The following is a 21,926-nucleotide window of genomic DNA, read 5'->3' as shown; positions in this document are numbered from 1 at the left end:
CTGTGGCGGGGAGAACGGCCGATAATTGGATAGTGGAAGCACGTAGCAGCGTCCGCGCAACTATAGCCTACTCAGTTCCCCACTAATCGCTTTCGCGCTAGGGCGTCGAACCGCTAGCGCGTAGTGCGTTCCTTTGTTTACATCTTGCGCCCCTTTGTGTCCGCCACCGCGCAATGGAACCACGCTCTTTGTTATTGTGTAGTTAACCAGTGACAGTGATTTTGTTAAAATGGTTATCGATACTCAGTCGGAGACCACCTCGTCGTCCATAGCTGAAGATGTTAACATAACTTTCCAAGACATAGGTTACAGAGTACGACATAGCTTTTTCCCAGGAGGTACATTTGATTGTAAACAATATTTTTTATTTATTTAATATTATATGTTGATAAAGTGCGATAAATGTGTGATAATTAGAGAGCATTATGATAAGTGGGTTCAGTGGTCATAATTACTTTTACACTGACACTCGGTTAAGTCAATAAACAATGAATGAATTATGTAAGTTACTCGTAATAAACATAATATACTGCAACGCTTCATTGTTGGTATACGTTTCGCGCTGTGGTCTTGGTTATCATTCATTTTATCAGAGTAAATATGGCTTTGTATTAAATTAGTTTAAAACCAACTGTTCGGGACAATAATCTAACAAATGACGTTTTGTCTTTCCGGGATCTCTAACCAGTTTGATGGCATTTTTATAAATGTATTCGGGAACCAGATTCGAGCAACTTTCTCAAAGCTCGCTGCACTCGAAGATAGCTTTGATGAATTTGGTCGTTTCTAATTTGAATCATTTGCAGTCGCAATAGAAAAGTTTTTACATCGACCATACATTCGACGAATGCGCGGGTTTTTTAACATTATTGGCGATATTTTTACACACACAAGCCCGGAATTGTTCGTAACACATGTTGACTATTTATAAACTATAGCGACGTTTAATGTTATATATAGTTAGCGACATAATATTTAAATCAACCGCTAAAAGAATGGAACCTAGTGCTGAATTAATGTACAACCAGTTTTATTTTAATGTGAATTGAGATAATCAAATATAAAATCAGACGTTTTATGTCTACAAGTTTAGTCGCCTGAGACGGATTACACATTTGATTATTATTCTGAACAAATTGAATTTGATTCTTTAGCGGAAATATTAGAATTATTGAAAAATAATACAGATATTTAAATTCCATGATTTTTCTATTTTGAGCAAAATGTATAAAAAAGTAATTAAACAAAATATACAACAGTTTCAAATTAATGACTAGGTAGATACTTAATTTTTTTTTAATTTCTAAATCGTGGCTTACAAACTGTAAAAACCTGAATTATTACATATTTATTGCAACAATATGAGTATTTTTATTAGCAATAAGCATGATAGAACGATAAAAATATTTAATACAGTATTTTAATATTTATGGATTTATTATAGCATAGATTATTTTGAGCAAATCTCCTCCCTGGACGATAATTGATAACAGGCCTCCTACTTGAAATAAACGTACTTCATATATATTGTTACCCTTGTGTATATTTTCCGCTACGGAAGTAGGTATATACACCAATATTGCTCTTTGACGGAAGTCTAGATTGTATAATGTATATGGCATGCGCTTTGCCATTCATTTAAATAATCTCAGACATTTTAACGACCCTAAAAAATAATATCGCACTCTATCTACCAGCAATATACTACCCTTTATATATGTTATGTATTCGTATAAAATATATACTGACACACAAATATTAAAATGTTTATTAATGTGTCAATACAGAAAATGGCGGATTTACATATCTGCCGCCAGTATTCTAATTTATATGATAAGAATATACGTAAGTTACGATTTTTATTTTTTGGTAACGTATTATTATATGTTGCTAATGGGAAAGAATTATAAAAAGATATCAATTGTTTCTTATTTAGCTATTGCAACCTGTGTCTTAATTTCTAAAAGCAATAAAAATAATCCCCAATTGAATGCCCCAAAAATTTTCTCTCACTGAAATGCATGGTTTCCGTTTTATAAATTCTCCTCTGGACTTTCAGCCTGGGAATTGTATCAAATGTATTTACCGCACGATACTATTTAAATTTTCATGAACTTTTGGCTCATAACTTCTATTAAGAATAAAGATACTACGTTTATGAAGCCATTGTTATTTTTCTTATCAAAAGGGAAAAAATGGTATTGGATATGTATACACCTTAATGCATCGATATATTATTGATTCTTAATGATAAATGTTAAAGTCAAAATATTTCGCTTGACTACATTTATAAAAATATGAAAAAAATTAAGTTTATCATTAAAATGATGGTTAAATTTCCTAAAAAAACGACTACTTTTTCAACTCTACACTACGTGACGGTACCTTGAATTTTCACAAGAATTATGTAGTATAATATTTTAAAATGCGATTTTAAGAAGTGAAGGAAATAGATCGACTTTGATAATGAACTAAAATTATATTAAAAGCTTGTTTGAAACATGTTTTTAAAATATGCACCAGCGTGTGCTTTGTCGCGTAGCGTGTCGTTTGATAACGTATGTTTCTGTAGATGTCCAAAGGAAATGTAAATAAAAATAATGTTTTATCAATAGTTCTCATTGCTTTATTTATCATATTGTGACATTTTAGAACAAGGCAACAATAGCAGTATTTATGACTAATCATTCCTCTCATTTACAAAGTCATTAATTGAACCTACACACTTAATTAGTTCAGTAATGTGTACATACATGGTATAATATGATGCCATATAAATGGCTTTTGCATCATTTTCTGTTGTTATGACAATAAATGGCGCCTCAAAGCGTCAGTCGGAAGAAATAAGTTAAATTCCTCCATACTACTGAGCAGTGTGTACGGATGAATCTGTAACTCTGTATCTATTTGTTCTAGTTGGTAAATCTATAAACAGGTATAATATCTAAAGACGATGATTTACTATTACATAATAGTCCAGTTATCAAAACACTTCATAATTATCGAAACGGATTAAAATATCTATCATACAGAGAGACAACCGACAATAAGGTTTACAAAATATAATATATATAATAAAACGCAATACTACTTTGCTAAAGAACTTTCCCTGTATTTTGTTTATATTTAACACAACTAATGATACCACATTATCAAGAAACGTATACATTACTATAGATTGCAATGTAAAATATACTATCTACTTTAAAACCTACAAAACTCAGATTATTATTAAAATCAACCAAATTATCACTAGCCCTTATACGAGTATAGTATTCGTAAGAAAGTTATTAAATCACAGCAATCCTTAACACGATAATAATATGAACTCGTGAAATCATTGAACTGCCACAGATCCTTGATAAGTGAAGTAAGTAAAGTAAGTATAGTGTAGTAAGTTTGAATAAAATCTGCCCGTTTAAAGTGGTTCAAAGTCGAGTCTAAAAAGTCTGTTACATACAATCATACAGGCAAAGCTAAAAACTTGTGTTAAAAATATAATACAACAACATGTATGTGTACTATTGAGTACGACTCCTCGAATCTGCTTTCCGAACCGATAATAAATGTTAAAACTATAATATGACCATTCAAAAGTGCTTCTATAATAAATCTTATTAAATAAATTAATGTTTGAGTTTGAGTTTGATTTTGAAATATGAACAATTACTTATATGTTTTCAATAAAAAAATCTGATCGTAATATCATAAAAGTAAAATAAATTATCACATACGTAAATAATAAATACCACGATCTAAACGCTTAAATAAAGGATTCGTATCATAATTCTAATAGTTCAAAAAATATATCACACTCATACCTAACCACCGCATCTCGCAGCTTACGCGGTTCTGGTGTAACGCAACATCAAATAAGATAATAATGAATTATGAGCACTAATTGTATCAGCTTAGATAGGTATTGTAAGATAAAAACCATCCAATTATAATTTCTTACGCATCTATCAGAAAATTACTCTCAAAAAACTTTCAGGTTGTTTGTGTTAGTTTAACCGCCTGCCCTCCTTTCCGTGATAACAAATTGATTTTAGCACCGTTTATTATGTATGTAAATATATTGCAACATATTGTTTATCTATACAGTATGTGGATAATTATTAAATAGAAATTATAATTTCAGAGTTCAAGTTCCAAGCATCTATTTGAACAAAAACTAATTCTACAATTCATTTTATAACAAGTCCCGCTCTCATAAAACAAATACTTTTATCATAAAAGTTTACCGGGTTATCATGTGACATTTAAAATATTCGCGGTTTTATCATTTCAATAATAATAGTTTAACGAACACCATATATACACGATAAGATCGTGTATATCCTATGTTAAGAAATAAAAATTACAAGCGATGATAACATTTCTTTCTTTTATTAATAGATCTCCTTTGAAGAATTGGAATTCATCCCCCATAAGTTTTTTTATAAATAAGTGAAGGTTTTATAAAGAAAACTCCGCATAGTACCTAAATCTCAGACTTTAAGAAGAATTAGAAAAAAACCAGGCCTATAATACATCCTTCCTAGTCTTTTCCTTCTTCGGGTCATTTAGATACAAAGGATAAGTTTATCTTTATTACATTAAAACATTACGACGGATCATCTTATACATTCGTATTATCACAACTGATTTACATATAAATTCGTACTTTTGTTAATGAATGTTTGAAATATCCTTAGATTATTTTATCATTTTGTAAGCCATAAACTGAAGTGGTTTATCACGTAGCATTGCTTTTATATATGCATTTTAAGAATCGTTTAAAAATCTACCAAAGAATAGCAAACAAATACGCTTTCAACATAACATAATGAACTCTCAAATTGGTTTCAAAACGGTACCATTGGTTCCTATCTGTTTTTAAAATATGCAAGACTACAAATCGTTTAAAAATTACAAAGTTGCCTCGCATTATTTGTAGTCCATGGTATCTTATCTATTGAGGCATTCAATACGATACGAGTGCCCTTTTTTATTTAACATGTCGTTAGTGTCAGTAAATATATAATCCTGGTGAAGGTCACTAAAACTAGGCTATTGGGATTTTAACCTTAACATAAATTCTGTAATTGCATTTGAATTGTTCCACAAAGCTGTATTTAAAGTATCAATAATTATCAGTTGTTTAATTGTCCTGGACTTTGTTCGTGCAATGAAAGAAAATCTATTCATTTTATCTATCGATTAATTACTGTCTACCCATTAGTTAAGACACAAGTTACCTATATTATCTGAAATAACGCAGCTTCCTTCCTTTTCTAGCTATTTAGTAATCAAAGCATCTGTTATGAAGAACAAAACAATTCTATTCTTTGGAATTCGTTCTTGTGTTTGTGATGAATCTACTAAATATAATTTATCCAAATACAGTAAAACAAATTACATATGATAAAAGTAAAGAGGATTTTGAAATATCAAATTATACATACAGTACTGGATCTATTATCATCAGTCTCATCGGCCTATACCTATTTTATCCTTTAGGAGTTGAGACTGGATGATAGAATTTAATCATTGGACAAGGCCAAAGGTCAAATGATGTGCAATATCAAATATAAAATTTCAATTTTCATATGCATAACCTTCAATTCTTGACTACAACAGCAGACCATTGAGCTGCAACTTAAAATTACGTAGATTTTCTTCTTTCTTCTACTAAAATTTATATTAATTTTTTTATAGGACGCAAGACAATACTCAATGGAGTCAGTGGACAATTTAATGCCGGCGAATTGAGTGTTATCATAGGACAATCAGGAGCAGGAAAGAGCACTTTGTTAGACATCCTCGCAGGATACACGTAAGAATATGTACTTATACTATAATTTTGTAATATTCACTCACCACACCTACACTTACACTCATCGTCTCGCTTCGCAGCTTTTTAAAAATACATCAAATAACTGCATAATTGTGGTCAATCCTATCCGGCTATTCTTCCTACTAATATTATAAATGCGAAAGTTTGTAAGGATGTGTTTGTTACTCTTTCACGCAAAAAGTAATGTACCGATTGCAATTAAATTTGGTACGTAGATAGCTGGACAACTGGAATAATATATGGGCGACTTTTTATCCCGATGTTCCTACGAGATACAGACTTACGCGGGTGAAACCGCGGGGCGCAACTAGTTATCAATATTTATATTGAAATATCATATATGTATATCTAGATTGGTATGTATCCTTCTGACCACAACCATTTCTATGTGCTTTTATTGTGCTTTTACTACCTAAAATATTTTAGCTGATTAAATCGCATCTGCTTCGTCTACATATAATGTAAAAACATAATAAAGATTTTTTTTGGAGCACTTTAATGTTTAATCACTTTTACATTATGATACCTATGTTCCGGACGAAACAGTTAAAAAGCTGCTATATTTAAAGTAAACGACATATAGCTTGCGACAAATCGACGACAGAAATCGTTAAATTGCATTCATACAAAGTCTCTTACAAAACTAGCTACGCAAACTAAATATATTTCACACATGTTGGAGTTCAATGGCACGAATTCTTCACACTAGAGCTTAAAATAAGTGGGTGACGGTGACGCGCCTTGTATTGCTACTGGCTGATCAGTTGCCACTTGCCCCCGACGTTGTACAGCAGGTAATTATCAGCATCAAGCCACTTGTTTCGGCTTCGCCCGCGATAACCCGAGATAAAAATAATATAAAATTCTGTAGAATTTAAACATATAAAATATCTGCATTATTAGACACATAAAGCCGATAGAGTAGGAGATTCTATTGAAGCTGGATTACGGGTGGACGAGAAGTCATGCGTTGCCACATTTCGGCTAATGACGCGGCTTGGAATCCCACTTTGTGACAGATTTTTTTTCAAAAATATCTCATTCAAATTAACCACAAGTGAATTAACTCCAATGCTAAAAATTAAAATAAGATAAAATAATACAGCCTATTAACATCGGCCATATTATTATAATCTATTTATATAATAGTAGCTATCTTTAGCAAGTAACCTTGATAAAAAGAGCTATCTATGTACTTTTAAATAATTTTTAAGATCGATCTAATGCTCGAGTCATTTTATTCATTTATTTAAAAATGGATTAATATAGAACCAAACAACAGAAACTCAAATCTTTTATCTTGTAGTAAATATAGTAAGAATTATATTATCTGTCAGAAGTTACTGTGTTGAAAACAGATATTTCAGTTATATTGTTAAACAAATAAACTTTCGTATGACAGCTAATATGATTTTAAAATTTTATATTACGAAAATATTGCGCTGAATAACGCTGCCATATAAAACTCAAACTCAAATAAATAAGAATAATACGATAAGAAAAAATGAGATAAGAATGCTCACATGCACTAAAAAATGAAATATGTATTACTCTTCAATTAGAAAAGTCTGTGGTATAAGGAATAAAGCCATACTTTGAAATAAAAGTTTATATTATGAACACGCACTGTAATGTTTCATATTTTACTGACGAAGTGTTTGTTTTCGATCGATTGTTGAAACTTGCGTGTATTTAAGAAGAAAAATTGTTGCTGCGTATTATATATTATTCTTAGTTAGTACAAAAGTAGGAAGTAACAATTAATAACAAAACTAAATTAATTACTTATTATATCACACTTCGTGCCTTGGGTGTGATGAATTTTTAATGGCGTTTGATTAATTTGAGGTTTTATCAATAAACAACCTTCAACTCCATACTTTTTGTAGTAGGTAAATATGGAGGATTACATAGCAAATATTCCGTAACATTTCTTTAAGAAAAATTGTATCATAAAAGGTTATGACAATTAAATTGAGATTGACCAAATTAGCATATTATTTAAGAAACATCTTCGGAACATAAATTATTAAGTACGAAACGTAATAAAGTTAGGTGCACAATGTTATTTGTAAAGTATTTAATGTTTGAACTCTCTAAGAAGCACCAATATATCGTTCCCGGTTAAAACATTCCTTGGGTTAAGAAAATACAAATAAACCTATACTTAAACTTATAGGTACACGTATTAATTAACTAAGAAAATCTTTTTACAATCGTAACAATTCCATTTCACATACCTATAATTTGACGCAGAGAAATAAGTCAACATTAAAAATTACATACTTTAAAAAATAAACCAAGCAATTACAATTATCTTGCATACTATGTTACATACAAAAATTAATATGTCCATTTTATTACATAGTCCAAATGTAATTGGTTTAATGTTCAGCTATCTTGATAACTATCCAAGATAAGTATTTTTTATAAAGTACATTTATATTTTTATCACTGTCATATAAGTATTCCAATTTCCGAGTTAAGCCGTCTGCTCCAAAAGCATAAAATGTAACGAAATCGATGTCACTCATGAAGTCAAAATAGTTTGGAGGAATAACGTGTTTCTGCATTATTGCAATTGAGATTTAAGACAAATTTTTCATAAAATTATTTCGATTTCCTTAAACTCGCATTCAAATACAAATATTGGCTTATTCACTTATTAAAACTTAACAATAAAATGCGAAAATATGAATATGTTTATAATAAATGAATGCAAAGATATAAAAAGGTCAAATTCTTTATAACTTGACAAGTTACGTAAACACAACTATCAATAAATATGGAAGGTACGTATTTTCTCACAAATTTAAAATTTATCCTTTTTAATGTTATTGTGCACAGAGAAAAATCTACATTTCCTAGAGCCATGTTGGATTTATTGTAGGAATAGGTAAATTATGCGCGATGCTATATAAGGTCTAAGGTTATATCGGACCCTTCCAAGGTTAACAATTCTTATTATCCTTTACAAAAGTAAGATTATAATTTTTTATAAATTACTGACTAGATCCGACTTCGCGTGGGTCTAATTATGCATGTCATATGCATAGGCATAAACTTCTTAAATCACTCTAACAATTAATAACCCACATCAAAATCCATTGCGTAGTTTTAAAGATCTATACATACATAGTGACAGACAGCGGGAAGCAACTCTTTATCATATATGTAGTGATATTTATTTTATTTGCAAAACAAAAAGTCGCATCACATTATCACCTCTGGCTTTTATGTATTTTATTGTAGAAACGAACGTAATATAAGAGATATTTGTACATCTTGTTGCTAATTGCTTGCATAGACATTTACATAAAACTTACAGATCTGTATCAGTGCATCATAGTATATATATATATATATATATATATATATATATATATATATATTATGTGTGATGTTATTCGTCTTCTAGCGCACAGTCTACACGCGTGGTGCGATTTTTCTGCCCATAAGTACTTTCCTGTGCCTTAACAAAAACACATAAAAAAAATAATAGTCGAGGCGTTCACATTACGCTTAGCAACTCATTTAGCGATTCGTTTTTATTTATATAAGATAAAAAAAGAATCCCGGAGTTATACTCATTATCGCTATTTCATTTGTCAAACAATAACTTACAGTTTTACATTTATACAATAATAACGCTTAATTCACTAGCGCCTCTTTTATTCGATTTTAAATTTAATTCAATTACAATACCGGTTTGGAAACCAGTTGTATTTCTTGTAATTAAATTAAATTTAAAATGGAATAAAAGAGGATCTAGTGAATTAGCGTTATTTTGAAAATTTAATATACAATACCATGAAGAAGTAACAATACGAAGTGTAAATTATAAACAAAAACTTACAAAGCATTTTCGCGTCTGGCTGGAAATTAACATATAATAAATGTATGATTATATTTGTTAAAAATAAACTGATAAAATTATATAACATAATGCTAAAACAGTTCTTACAATAAACATAACTTTTCGAAGATTACAAATTGACAATCGTTGCAAATATATTTTAAGTAGGTATTAGAAACACTTCAAATTATAGCACTTACTACAAAATAAGTTTTCTTTTTCCGTTCTATCCTAGACCTGGGTCGTACATAGTCATTAAGAGCTAATCGATATGGCCACCTTAATTACAACCAAACATTCAACACCTTAGCTGTTTTACATTGAATGAATATTAATTGATAAACAGTCTATGACACAACAGTTGTAGAGGTCAAAGTACTTGTTATTTGTTCTTTGTTGAATGCTATTATCTGACCAACATTTTGTAGCTTATTTAATATAATAATATATAGTATATGTATTCATAGCGTATTCATCGACTGATTTTGCCATGGTTCAGGTTTTTCGCTTAGAATGAATTTTATTCAAGAACTTGAGCAAATTTGATCTGAAACTGTGTCTCCTTCATACTAATATGTTTTTTATGTTAATAATAGAAACGAGTATTAATTGAACCTCATTATTAAATTATGTTTTTATTTGGAAGTTTAGCTAATTACAGAAGGTCATAAACGTTAATTAGTATTAAAAAAAACGTTATTCTCTTATATATGTAATAATCATAATAATATATTGATATGCATCCGGTTAACTCATTAAATTATATGGAATATTATAATATCCTCCATTTTACATGCGAAGTTGAAATATATCGCAAACATTGTATGCAAATAATACAATCTAAAACTACAATTAATAAAATCTTATCTGCCTTATTCTATTACTCATCAGATGGATTAACTTATCTGTCTGTTACAATCAGGTACTATGTACTTGCAAGTGGCTATCTAATAAGTTTAGATTATCTACCTAATATTCAAATTTCCAATAGAAAACATTGGTAATATGTGTGTTAATATGCATAACAACAGATAATGTAATATTTTGATGGATAAAACTTAAAACATCGAAATGAATTTCTAATTTGTACTCTTTCGTATGACCGTGTACACTGAATGTACAGTGTAAGTATAATAGTACAGTGTACACGGTCATAAAATTATAATTTTGATATTAATAAATAAATTATAAAGTGTGTTCATTGTCCTTCCTACACTTACCTGTAATGGATAAACGGAATAACGTAGACGTAGTTAAGAAGCATAAATTTCAAACGGAACTTTTGTAATAGGTACTATATATTTTCCGGCCACAGATCGAGTACAGCGGTGGGCTTATGATAAATATTGATATGTACGAGAATATGTACTTGTATATTCTCCGTCCTCATATAATACAATGCTCTGAATTGTAATGCATAAAAGTACTAAAAAAACAGATGCTTTGTGCCGTATTCGCCATCACTTTAAATATTGCAAGATATATAGTAGAATTTCAGACCAAAATTATCCAAAAAATAGGTTTAATCTTTTCAGATTTTTTGGTAGGTGAAAACATAATCTAAAACAGAACGCCCAATAATTAATTAGTACGAATTACGAATAATTGTCTTAAAAACCCGTGTAGCGTTAACTTCGTTCTGTTTCATTGCATTTTCGTGTACATAATTACTTGATTCTAGTCAATTTTAACACGATTTTTTAGTTTATATTTTTCATTTGTTATAATATTTTTGGACGTGTTAAATTATAGAGAACAGGAGGGCCACTGAATCATTTTATTTATTTATTTTTTACTCTTCAACCAAACATTGTACAAATAAGGGAACTTCAAAAAAAAAATATGTTTCTTCTTCGCTGTAATGAAAATAAAGGTGTTTCAATGTTCAAAAATTTAGGAATGTTAAGTTGGATTCTTCCTAAAGTTCTTTCTTGGGCAGCTATAAAATAAAATAACTAATAAATTCAACCGATCAACACACTTCAATCAATAACACTTTGGGGGCACTACATGATATGTTATTGATTAACAACATGCATTAAAATGCCTTTTATTTGATTCTTTTGACTTACTCTGGCAGAGTAGGATACTTTTATTTCTCTAATATCTGATGAGACTTGTAATGAAACCTCGAGCGGCAACTTGTATTGAAAATTAGTAATATCTGTCTCCCTCAGTTTAGGGATTTATATACTATCTACTAGTCTACTAGTAAGTACATCGATTTAAGCAGTATATACGTAAATTTATAATCTATGGATTAAAGTCAGGCATTCTGTTTCTTCTCGGTATAATTCAACCTGATAACCAGCATGGATATAACCAATAATAGACCCAATTGTCCAATCGTACGATATGTGCTCTGTATAGTAGATACACTTGTTGATAGCCAAGTCTCTTCTGCTTAAACTACAATATATTTATATTTCAGGGGCTCCTAGGTTTTTAATTAGATTTTAAAAAATATACAAAATTCGATTATCAGGACCCACTAGGACAATTTTAACTTCTAATCTTGATCCAATGTTTTGCCGTCAAATCTGATTAGAATGTTATCCATCGTTGTATTGATGCAAATATCTACGATAATCGATGATATGGATAGGTATATACATAGATAACTAGCGCGTTAATTGTTTCATCGCCAACCTATCTTTGTTTACAACCTCATTGTTCCATGTGATTGCAACATACACATGTTAGCGTGGGTATCTTTTAGGGTTATCGTCACATCGAAACTCAAATGAAATTAAAAAATGTAGGGTAAAATCCTTTATTGCACTTTAAAATAATACCTGCATAACCTTAACCTAACACTAATAATTTCAGACAATTTACCTACAACGTAATTTATTATGCATCTTGCCTGTGTAAGACATGCATTCAAGATTTATTTTATGTGACGACATGCTTACTTATTATTTAAAACATTAAACAATACGATATTAATTAAAATAAACAATTCTTATTCAATCTCCGTAAAAACGTACACATATTTTAATACTGCCACAGATAACAAAATACCACAGATAATGCTTTGCATATAACAATAACTATATTTGTTCGTCGACTGTCAAATAGAACTATGGACGCGTAAATAAAATACGAAGTAAAGCAAAGTGTAGTTAATTTTGTATTTCTGAATTAAACTAAAGTCAAATAAAGCGACCGAAAATAGTTATCGAGTAAATTAATAAAAAGGATCGAATTTTCTTTAATGTTATTTCTTTTTAGGGCTGACTTCACGGATTAAGCTTGAGCTTAACAAAACATGTCAGATATTTTGATTTGCTTATCTTTCAGTGACTAATAAAGTATGAAAATGTGCGTCACCAAATATCATATAGTCTGTCAGGGACATTATCGGTACGCGGTTACCCCGGCCCTTAAAATGACTCAATTTGAAGATAATGTTATCTCAGAATCGCGTAGTATATTATCCTCTTCATGTCACAGGCGAAGAGTCTGAAACTCGAGGAAGTATTCATTTACTGACCTCAGACGTTTCCTTTCAATTTAAATTGACGGCATATTAAGTAGGTTAAAGAATTTCGTATTTAACCAGACAAAATAGCTTATAGTCTGAGCATTGTATCAAATATTTTGTAACTTATTTATTATTTTTAAGTATAAGGGTGATAATTAAAATAAGTATCTTTTCTTTCTTTTTGGGATAAAAGTATAGTAAAATTATTCCCAGTTATTACTCTGATCCTGTTGGGGCATAATTATAATAATACGAAATAAATACATGTCTTTAAATTCATTATACTTTATCACATAATAAATATAAAGCAACAAAGTAAATAATACCTTTTGAAATACTAATAACACCAATGTATGTGTTGTAGCGCCTTGTTTGAAACGGAAACTTGGTGCTGGCAATAGCTTTCCGTGTTTCATTTAACGATTGTAATATTTACACATAATTATTGTATTATATGATTAATACGATTAAGCCGCATACGAATATTCAACTATAACGATTTCTCCATTTCATTATCGAGTTCTTATTACGTCACGTGTTTGATGGTGCAGATATATTTAAAAGGTGTGATTTAGGTACTTTTTTAATTACTAATTGGCCTATTCAAAACACGTCACTTTAGCGTATATATAAGGCACATTTGCTAAGTTCTTGTTTCCTTTCAGAAAGCCAACCAGCGGCACTATCTGCGTGAATGGCCAAATAAGGAATGAGAAGCTGTTTAGACGACGCTCGTGTTACATACTCCAAGATGACCAGGTGCAAAACATGCTCACGATCGAAGAGTCCCTTCACTTTGCTGCGGAGCTCAAACTGGGGAACCATATCAACACGCAACAAAAAATAAAAAGGGTAAAACATATACCATTAATAAAATTCTCGTATACGATACATAACCTCAACCATTGTCAAAATGATATCATAGCATATCGAAAAAATACAACGGAAGGATTAGGTGACCTATATGGGTCACTTACTTTATCTTTTAAGGTACTTGCGGGCAACACTAATCTTGCGAGTATGTAGTAATTGCCCTGGATCATAATCGACCCAATTCGTGAGGAAATGTCATGAACATACAAGCAAGCAATCATAAAAACATAGGTATTAAGACTTTGCTATAATCTAATATATAAAATTCTCGTGTCACAGTTTTCGTTGCCATACTCCTCCGAAACGGCTTGACCGATTTAGATGAAATTTTTTGTGCTTATCCGGTATCTATGAGAATCGGCCAACATCTATTTCTTATACCCCTAAATGATAAGAGTAAGGCAGACAGCGTTTGCCGGGTGCAGCTAGTGTCTTATATATTTCAGTGCAATTAATCACTAAGCAGAGAAACAACGATGAAATTAAATAAAACAACATGATTTTTAAAATTGCCTTGAAATTACAATGAAAAAGTATTAAACGTAATAGTTTGATTACGGAATTTACTGTTCTAAGTACGAATGAACTTGAATGGTCTACGTGAGTGCAGCTGTACTGAAACTAGTTCGAGTGCACTCAACCGTGATAAAAATTAATTAGTCATAATATAATGACTGCAAAAGACTTTGAACAGATTTTGATTCCATTTTCTGCGTACTTTATATGCAAGAACGTTCATTTTGTAAATGTCTGAAGAACAAAAATTTTATAAGTAACAAATTTAGTAACACCTTGATTTTACAAGAATTATTTTATAAAAATCACAATACAATACAACACTTACGTGTATGTTGTTATAACTTCAACCAACTTAACTTATTAACGGTAGATTTTTTCTTTCATAAGGCTTTTTACAAAAATAATCTTAATGTAAATTTAAGTATTACAAATTTATGACTCCCTGTATAAATATTTTCTTTAAATCAGATATTATTTAAAGAAAATAATTGTGAATAATACTTCTACATACAAGGAAACTTAATCAGACTCATTAAATTCAAATTTGCCAATTACGTTAGGTCTGCAGCGACGAGCAATAATTAATAACAATTGCATATTTTAGGTGGAGGAAATAATAACATCGCTTGGTGTAAACAGAGTGAGAAACACGCGGGCTGGCAGTCTGTCTGGGGGCCAGAAGAAGAGGCTAGCAATTGGTCTGGAACTAGTCAATGATCCGCCTGTTATGTTTTTAGATGAACCTACTAGGTAAGAATGATTAAAAAATATGATAAAATGTATATGTTATCAAAAGTAATGATAATAAATCTTTAGCCTCTGCGAGGATACTGGCCTCCATGAAGGTTTGGGTAAATACCCTAAGCCTTCGGGCTTAAAGATTAATTTCTTTGAGTATACATATAACAAACATTTAGTATGTTGAACACGACGGCATCTTAAGGATTGATATTAAGTTTTTTAAACCAAAGATTTTTTAAGCAGTTATATTCTCGAATGATCAACTTTTACTTCATTGAATTTTCCTATTGATAATTTAATTAAATATCATTCTAATTCCTCAATTAAGTTCGGTAATTCTTATCTATTTTTGCAAATAGTATTATTTTGAGAAATACATTATAATATGTTTATTTGTAGGTTAACATCGAACACTGAAATAAATATAAATAACCGCGGAAACATTTTACAACGGTTTTGTTTAAATTAAATGTCAAGGTGAACGTGTACTTTGCGCTTTGTGTAAAATAAATTAATCTCAACATTACCATTTATTAATCTTATTTTATTTTGTTAGTTAGACAGAATTGTACCAGAATATTACGTCAATTATTTACACACACATATACATCATTTACTTTGGTCGCAATATCAAAATTGGTCTTTTAATTTGAGGGTTTTTACGAAAACCTGAAATATAACTGCATTTATTTGAAAATCGGTTTCAACTTTATAAAATAGTATGCAATGATATTATTTGAATCGCCAAATGTGTTGCTTAGAGCAAAACTAGAGAACGGGTGGACCAATTCGGGTAATTTCTTATGGAAAGAAAAAACTAAGCACGGATTAAGCGAACGGAACGCTAATACATAAAAAATCTGAGTATATGTAATTTTAATAATTGTATGCCTATATTAGATAAATACAAAGAATAATCGAACGCCTGCTTTACTTGTGACTACTGACGAGTGATGATAACGGCTAAATATATACTCTTTTCATTGCACACAGGTGCCAGATACTTATCTCGTCCTTATCGTGCATTGACATCTTTCAAACTGGCCATTTTTTAATCCTTTATATGTATAACTAGCTTTTCACCCGCGGCTTCGCCCGCGTAGAATTCGCTTATATCGCGCGACATGGTAAGGAGTATTTTCTTCGTATTAAAAAGTATGGTTTGTTCTTTCCCACGTTAAGCTCCATCATCATACCAAGTTTCATCAAAATCGGTTTGACAATAACGAACTTTCATACAAACTTTCATCCCGTCTTTCAACCCTTTCTACTCTTTTTTCGCGATAAAAAGTATCCTATGTCCTTTCCCAAGTTCAGTTCTATCTTCATACCAAATTTTGTGAAAATCGGTTCAGTGGTTTAGGCGTGAAAGCGTAACAGACAGACAGACAGACAGAGTTACTTTCGCATTTATAATATTAGTAGGGATTAGTAGGGATAATAATTAGAAACTAATATATGAATTTAGTGACTTCGAATATTACAACTAGGTAAAATATATTTTCTTTTTAATTTGTTTTTCACTGCCTGCCTTTCTCAATTAAACCTCCTTGCTTTTTCCTACCTACCGATTTAATTTGATTGAGCTAGTTCGTTACCTTTTGCCCCGGTTGCCTGGAAGTGATCACTATTAAGTGATAAGGCCGCCTTATTAACTATTCTGTATTTTTTGCAATTATTAGTATTATTAGTAATAAGATTCGTTTATGTATGTTTTATTAAAGAGTTATAAATAAAATAAAATGAATATAACATGGGATTGAAAATTATTTAAAAATCACATCATTAGACGTCATTATTGGAGACTATTCATGTCGCGAATCTTGATAACCTTAACCTAGAAACCTGTATAATAATTACCATTTCCTGTGCCAGTAGGTACACTCCTGACTAATTGAATATGAATAATTCACCATATGTAAATGAGTTGATTTAGTTTTATTTTAAACTTATCGAACGTATCATCTAAGGCATTGGCTATTTAGTCGCCAAACTCGCAATTTCACAAACTTTACCTCTGTATAAAATAGATATTTGTACCAATATTAGTAATTCCTATAAAATTAGTAATTTAATTAAATTTTCGATACAATCTCAGAATATACATAAGCAAGATAACATACGTCGGATGTAAATATCTTATAATTCAGGCCATATAATGATATACTATCATTACAAACCTAGTACGGTAGCTTTCGCATCCTTCTTAAAGGAATACATGAAATTATATAGTCCAAGAGACAAAACTTATGTAAAATCCTACTTTCCGATTTTTTAGATTATATCAAATTGTATATATTTATATCTTACATATTTATATTGGTTTGTATTATACACACAGATGATATGTTAATTACTTGTTAAAACCTCAAACATAAATAAAAAAATCGGAGGTTCAAGACCAGACGAAGATAGAAAACAAAGATAATTTTTAAATTTATTCGCACATCCACATCACTCAAACGCTGAACGAAAATAATGTGAAGAAACCAACATGTCTATGAAATGAAAAGAACGACTGCTTCTAATATCAGCCAAACCTTAACTGCAAAGTGGCATATTATAGCCTCAACCTTCATAGAAGTCTTGTGTCCCTGTAGGTAGTGAGAACAATTATGGGTTTATGATGATATTTTTTTTATGTCATAGTCGGAAATGGAGCTGGTGGGTCGCCTGATGGTAAGCGCTGCCACCGCCCATGAACATTTGGAGAGGTCGAAGGTCAATTGCAGACCTTTCACCTCTACAATTGGATTGCCGACTTTAATTGGGAAAGGATAGATGAGAGTAATAAAGGAAAGGACTGGGAAGGGTAAGGAAAAGGATATAGGCCTCCGGCTCCCCCACTCAATGTACGAAACACAATAGCAAGCTATTATTTCACGTCGGTTTTCTGTGGGGGTTTGGTACTTCCCCGGTGCGAGCTGGCCCAATTCGTGGCGGCTCCCACAATAGATGATAATGATGATGATTAGTACAAACGTCTAAATAACTAATAATTTTGTAAATTTTGATATTTGAAAAAAAAATAGAAATCTTTCACTGTGTGCGTGCCAACTATTGGCTTTGTAAAGACGTTGAAAACCTAAAGAATTAGGTTTTCAACGTCTTTATAAATACGATATAATTAGAAAAGAAGTGTTTTAATAGATTTTCGTGCAATGTTTTGCAAACATAACACGTAACCTGCGATTGCCGTTACGCATATTAATTTATTTCACTTTGAAGAACCTATTTCGCTCCAAGAATATTTTTATATACAATACAAAAAACTTAAGCGTTAAAAGTGTAAAAAACGCAATAAAAAGACAGAGTTCTGAACTTATAATAAAAATATGTTTTACTTAATTACCGTATCGCGTAAACATTTTATTTATAAAAAACATGTCTCTTTCAGTGGTCTCGACAGCTCAACAACCAAACAACTAATCTACCTTCTGCACCTCTTGGCACGGCAGGGGCGAACCGTGGTGATATCTATGCATCAGCCCTCTGCGACCCTACTGGATATGGTCGATAGGCTGTACGCCATGGTCGGAGGCAGGTGTGGCTATATAGGGGCTGTGCAGCTGCTCGTCCCTTTTCTAGGAGAAATTAATCTTATTTGCCCCCCATATCATAACCCAGTTGACTTCTGTAAGTATTACATTGCTGCTCCTTCTATGTTTTTTAATATTTATGTAACTATGTATCTGCACAAGACTCTGAATCTCCCTTAAGACCTCGTTCCCACACGTCTGGTATCCGATCCGTTAATAGGAGGTTATAGGGGCAGAAAATTTGATATAAAACTAATACTTGAAGAAAACCGATTTGATGTCGAATTCTCTTTACACTATATAATGAAGATTACATTATTTACGATGCAATAACTGTAGAACAATCAATCGTTTACGGTTTAACCGACCTAACTTTGTTTATAAGCAATTAATAACTGATAATTACTAATGAGGCACTTTGTATTAGATATTTATCTCCATCAATTAAAGTTGTTGTATTGAATTGGACTTTACCAAGTTGAACAATGCAAAAGCTCTTTTCATCAATTGTTTCACAATTGTGTTTTTATTGTTAAAAACAAAAACAAAAACTTGTTTAAAGATTAATAACCTGTTACCCCTTTGATTGACTATGTAGTGAATTTTTTGCAATAATGCTATCTCTTCTAATATTATAAATGCGAAAGTAACTCTGCCCGTCTGTAGTATTGTTTTACCCGGGAAATCAAGGAAAGCTAGTCTTATATGAATGATCTCTACAGAGGCCAGTATATGTTATATAGTACATTGGCCCTGGGCCATTCAAGTTCTTTATGAGTCCCTTCCTATCCATTATAGCCAATTACCAACACATGTCATATGCCGTGTAGCGTAATGAGCTTGTACTCTGTACTAATGCTCCGAAAAGTACAATAGGAGATTGAAACTTAATTCTTATCTCCGGTACTACAAAGTGCAGGAAATCCCATTTAAGAACGGTCAATTGGTGAGCTAGAAGGAACGATTATTACAAATTTTTGCAAACTGCAGTGAAGAGATCACTTATAAGTCGTCAGTTTTTGATACAATATGCCTGAAAAGGTATGAAAAGAATTGAATTTGACAATTCCTTTCTTATAAATTAAAAATAAATAACTTTTTTTTATCTTTTCTTGTATTGTTCGGATATTAAAGTAATATATTTTGTTTTAATATCCTGTGTAAATATTCCTCTATTTCCATTCCTCTTTGAATGCCGACAAATTAATTATTTTGCCCAATTGAACCTTTATTATAATATTCATTTTAACAATTGATATTTCACAATTAATTTTGAAGCATATAAGTCCATGGTAATATTTCTAATAACTAAAAATGTTTTTATTTCAGTCATTGAAATATGCGGAGGCCACGAAAATGATTTAGAGAGACACTCGCAAAATGGCAAAAATAGTCAATGGATAAACAATATATCTAATGAGACTGACAGTAAATTATTAGGTTTAGGTAAGCAATGGCAATATTATTATTTATAATATAGCTACAATATAATATATATGTATATGTAATTGTTGTATTGAGTGGGCTATAGCCGAAACTGACACTTTTAAATTATTTTAATTATGCAGAGTAGGTTCATTGTTACAGATGGCATTGACTTTTAATTGTTCTTTAAGTTTTAAAACTTAATTATTATGTTGCTATAAATTAAGAAATAAGTATTTTATCTCATATGACTAATAATTAAATAATTATTTAAACATCGTTGCATAACATTTTACTATGAATTAATTCATCATGTGTTTTCAAATTTTGATTTCAGAATATAAAATTAATAAAGGCGACGAAATTTGCCTGACAACATTACCACCTCCTAAAGAAGATCCTACTAACAAAATTTTATTAGCGCTAAAAAGCACATATCCGACTTCATCTATCAACCAATTCGCAATACTAACTCGACGAGCATTATTGGTAATTTTTATTATTATCTTAAACTACCCCTGTCTTATATTAAGTTAACAGCAATATTAAATCAATGAAATTATTTTTGAACCGTTTAATGAATTAGAAAGACTTTTTAGAGGGGATATGACAAATTTATATTTCGAAAAGAGCATTCGATGGGATAGCGGCAATTAATTTTAAAGTCTATTTATTTACATGTAGATGACTACTAAAATTGAAATGTTCCTAGTAATGTTTTATACAAGGAATATGAAGGGGATGTCAATCGATATTTTGATATCATATCAATATCATAATGGAATCACTTACCTATAGCGATAAACGCTTCTCAGAGGGAATTCAAATTTCAATCTGTTATATAATTGGCTTAAATTTATATAGTACAATGAAAAGCTTTACTAACGTGACAAATATTAAGCTAAATTGTATTTGCACACAATATATACTTACGTCTTAACATGTATTTTGTAACGAAATATTGCAATCGGTGCACATAAAATTCAAAGACAAATTACCAAATATTTAAGGACACTTTTACTACCAGATTATTTGATATTACATGTTGATAATGTATTATTTTTGTAGACAATATGGCGTGACCCATCCTTTACGCTAATGAATGTAGGAATACATTGCACGATGGCCTTGTTCGTCGGCATTTTGTTCTTCAATGTCGGCAAAGACGCCAAATACGTGAGGGATAACTACAACTTCCTCTACTATAGCCTAATGTTTCTAATGTTCACTGCGTTCAGTGGAGTAACTGTTCGATGTAAGTATTTTATTCTTTATGTTCATGAAGTCAGTCGAGCAGACGTGCCTTACTGGTTGACTTTTGTATGCGTTGAAATAGGGTATTATTATAAAAAGAGGATCCCGATAGTCTTTAAAAATAGATGTCAGGTCTCGTCGACCCTAAAATGTAAAATTTCTATCACACATGTTTTAATAAGCGAATGATGCGGATTTAAATCTTGCCTTACGATCTTGTTTTGTTCTTTTGTTTTGTAAATGAATGGTAGCTGAATTCTATCTAGTTATTCACAAAATAACTCCTGTTAATATTTAAAGTAACGGTTCGCCCGTGGAACATACTTAGTCTGGCCATAAATACTGTTACACTTAATTATAAAAAAATATTACATTTGAATTTCGAATCTGTCA

General features: G+C 30.8%; 1 protein-coding gene across 2 annotated transcripts in view; it reads left to right on the top strand.

Annotated features, from left to right (window-relative positions):
- The window catches only part of LOC119834650 (ATP-binding cassette sub-family G member 1-like), a 25,931-nt gene continuing 4,005 nt past the window's right edge, over positions 1-21,926 (top strand). Inside the window, exons 1-8 of one of the 2 annotated variants that reach the window (XM_038359073.1) lie at positions 1-338; positions 5,701-5,818; positions 13,848-14,034; positions 15,179-15,324; positions 18,713-18,951; positions 20,184-20,300; positions 20,617-20,768; positions 21,348-21,534. In XM_038359073.1, the coding sequence (XP_038215001.1) occupies positions 230-338; positions 5,701-5,818; positions 13,848-14,034; positions 15,179-15,324; positions 18,713-18,951; positions 20,184-20,300; positions 20,617-20,768; positions 21,348-21,534 (1,255 nt within the window). In that variant the 5' untranslated portion in view covers positions 1-229. Of the gene's footprint in view, positions 339-5,698; positions 5,829-13,847; positions 14,035-15,178; positions 15,325-18,712; positions 18,952-20,183; positions 20,301-20,616; positions 20,769-21,347; positions 21,535-21,926 lie in introns of those variants that run through there. The other variant, XM_038359075.1, reaches the window with a different exon arrangement.

This window comes from Zerene cesonia, chromosome 19 (assembly GCF_012273895.1).
Source record: "Zerene cesonia ecotype Mississippi chromosome 19, Zerene_cesonia_1.1, whole genome shotgun sequence".
Taxonomy (NCBI): Eukaryota; Metazoa; Arthropoda; class Insecta; order Lepidoptera; family Pieridae; genus Zerene; species Zerene cesonia.
This window is presented reverse-complemented; position numbering and strand designations above follow the sequence as displayed.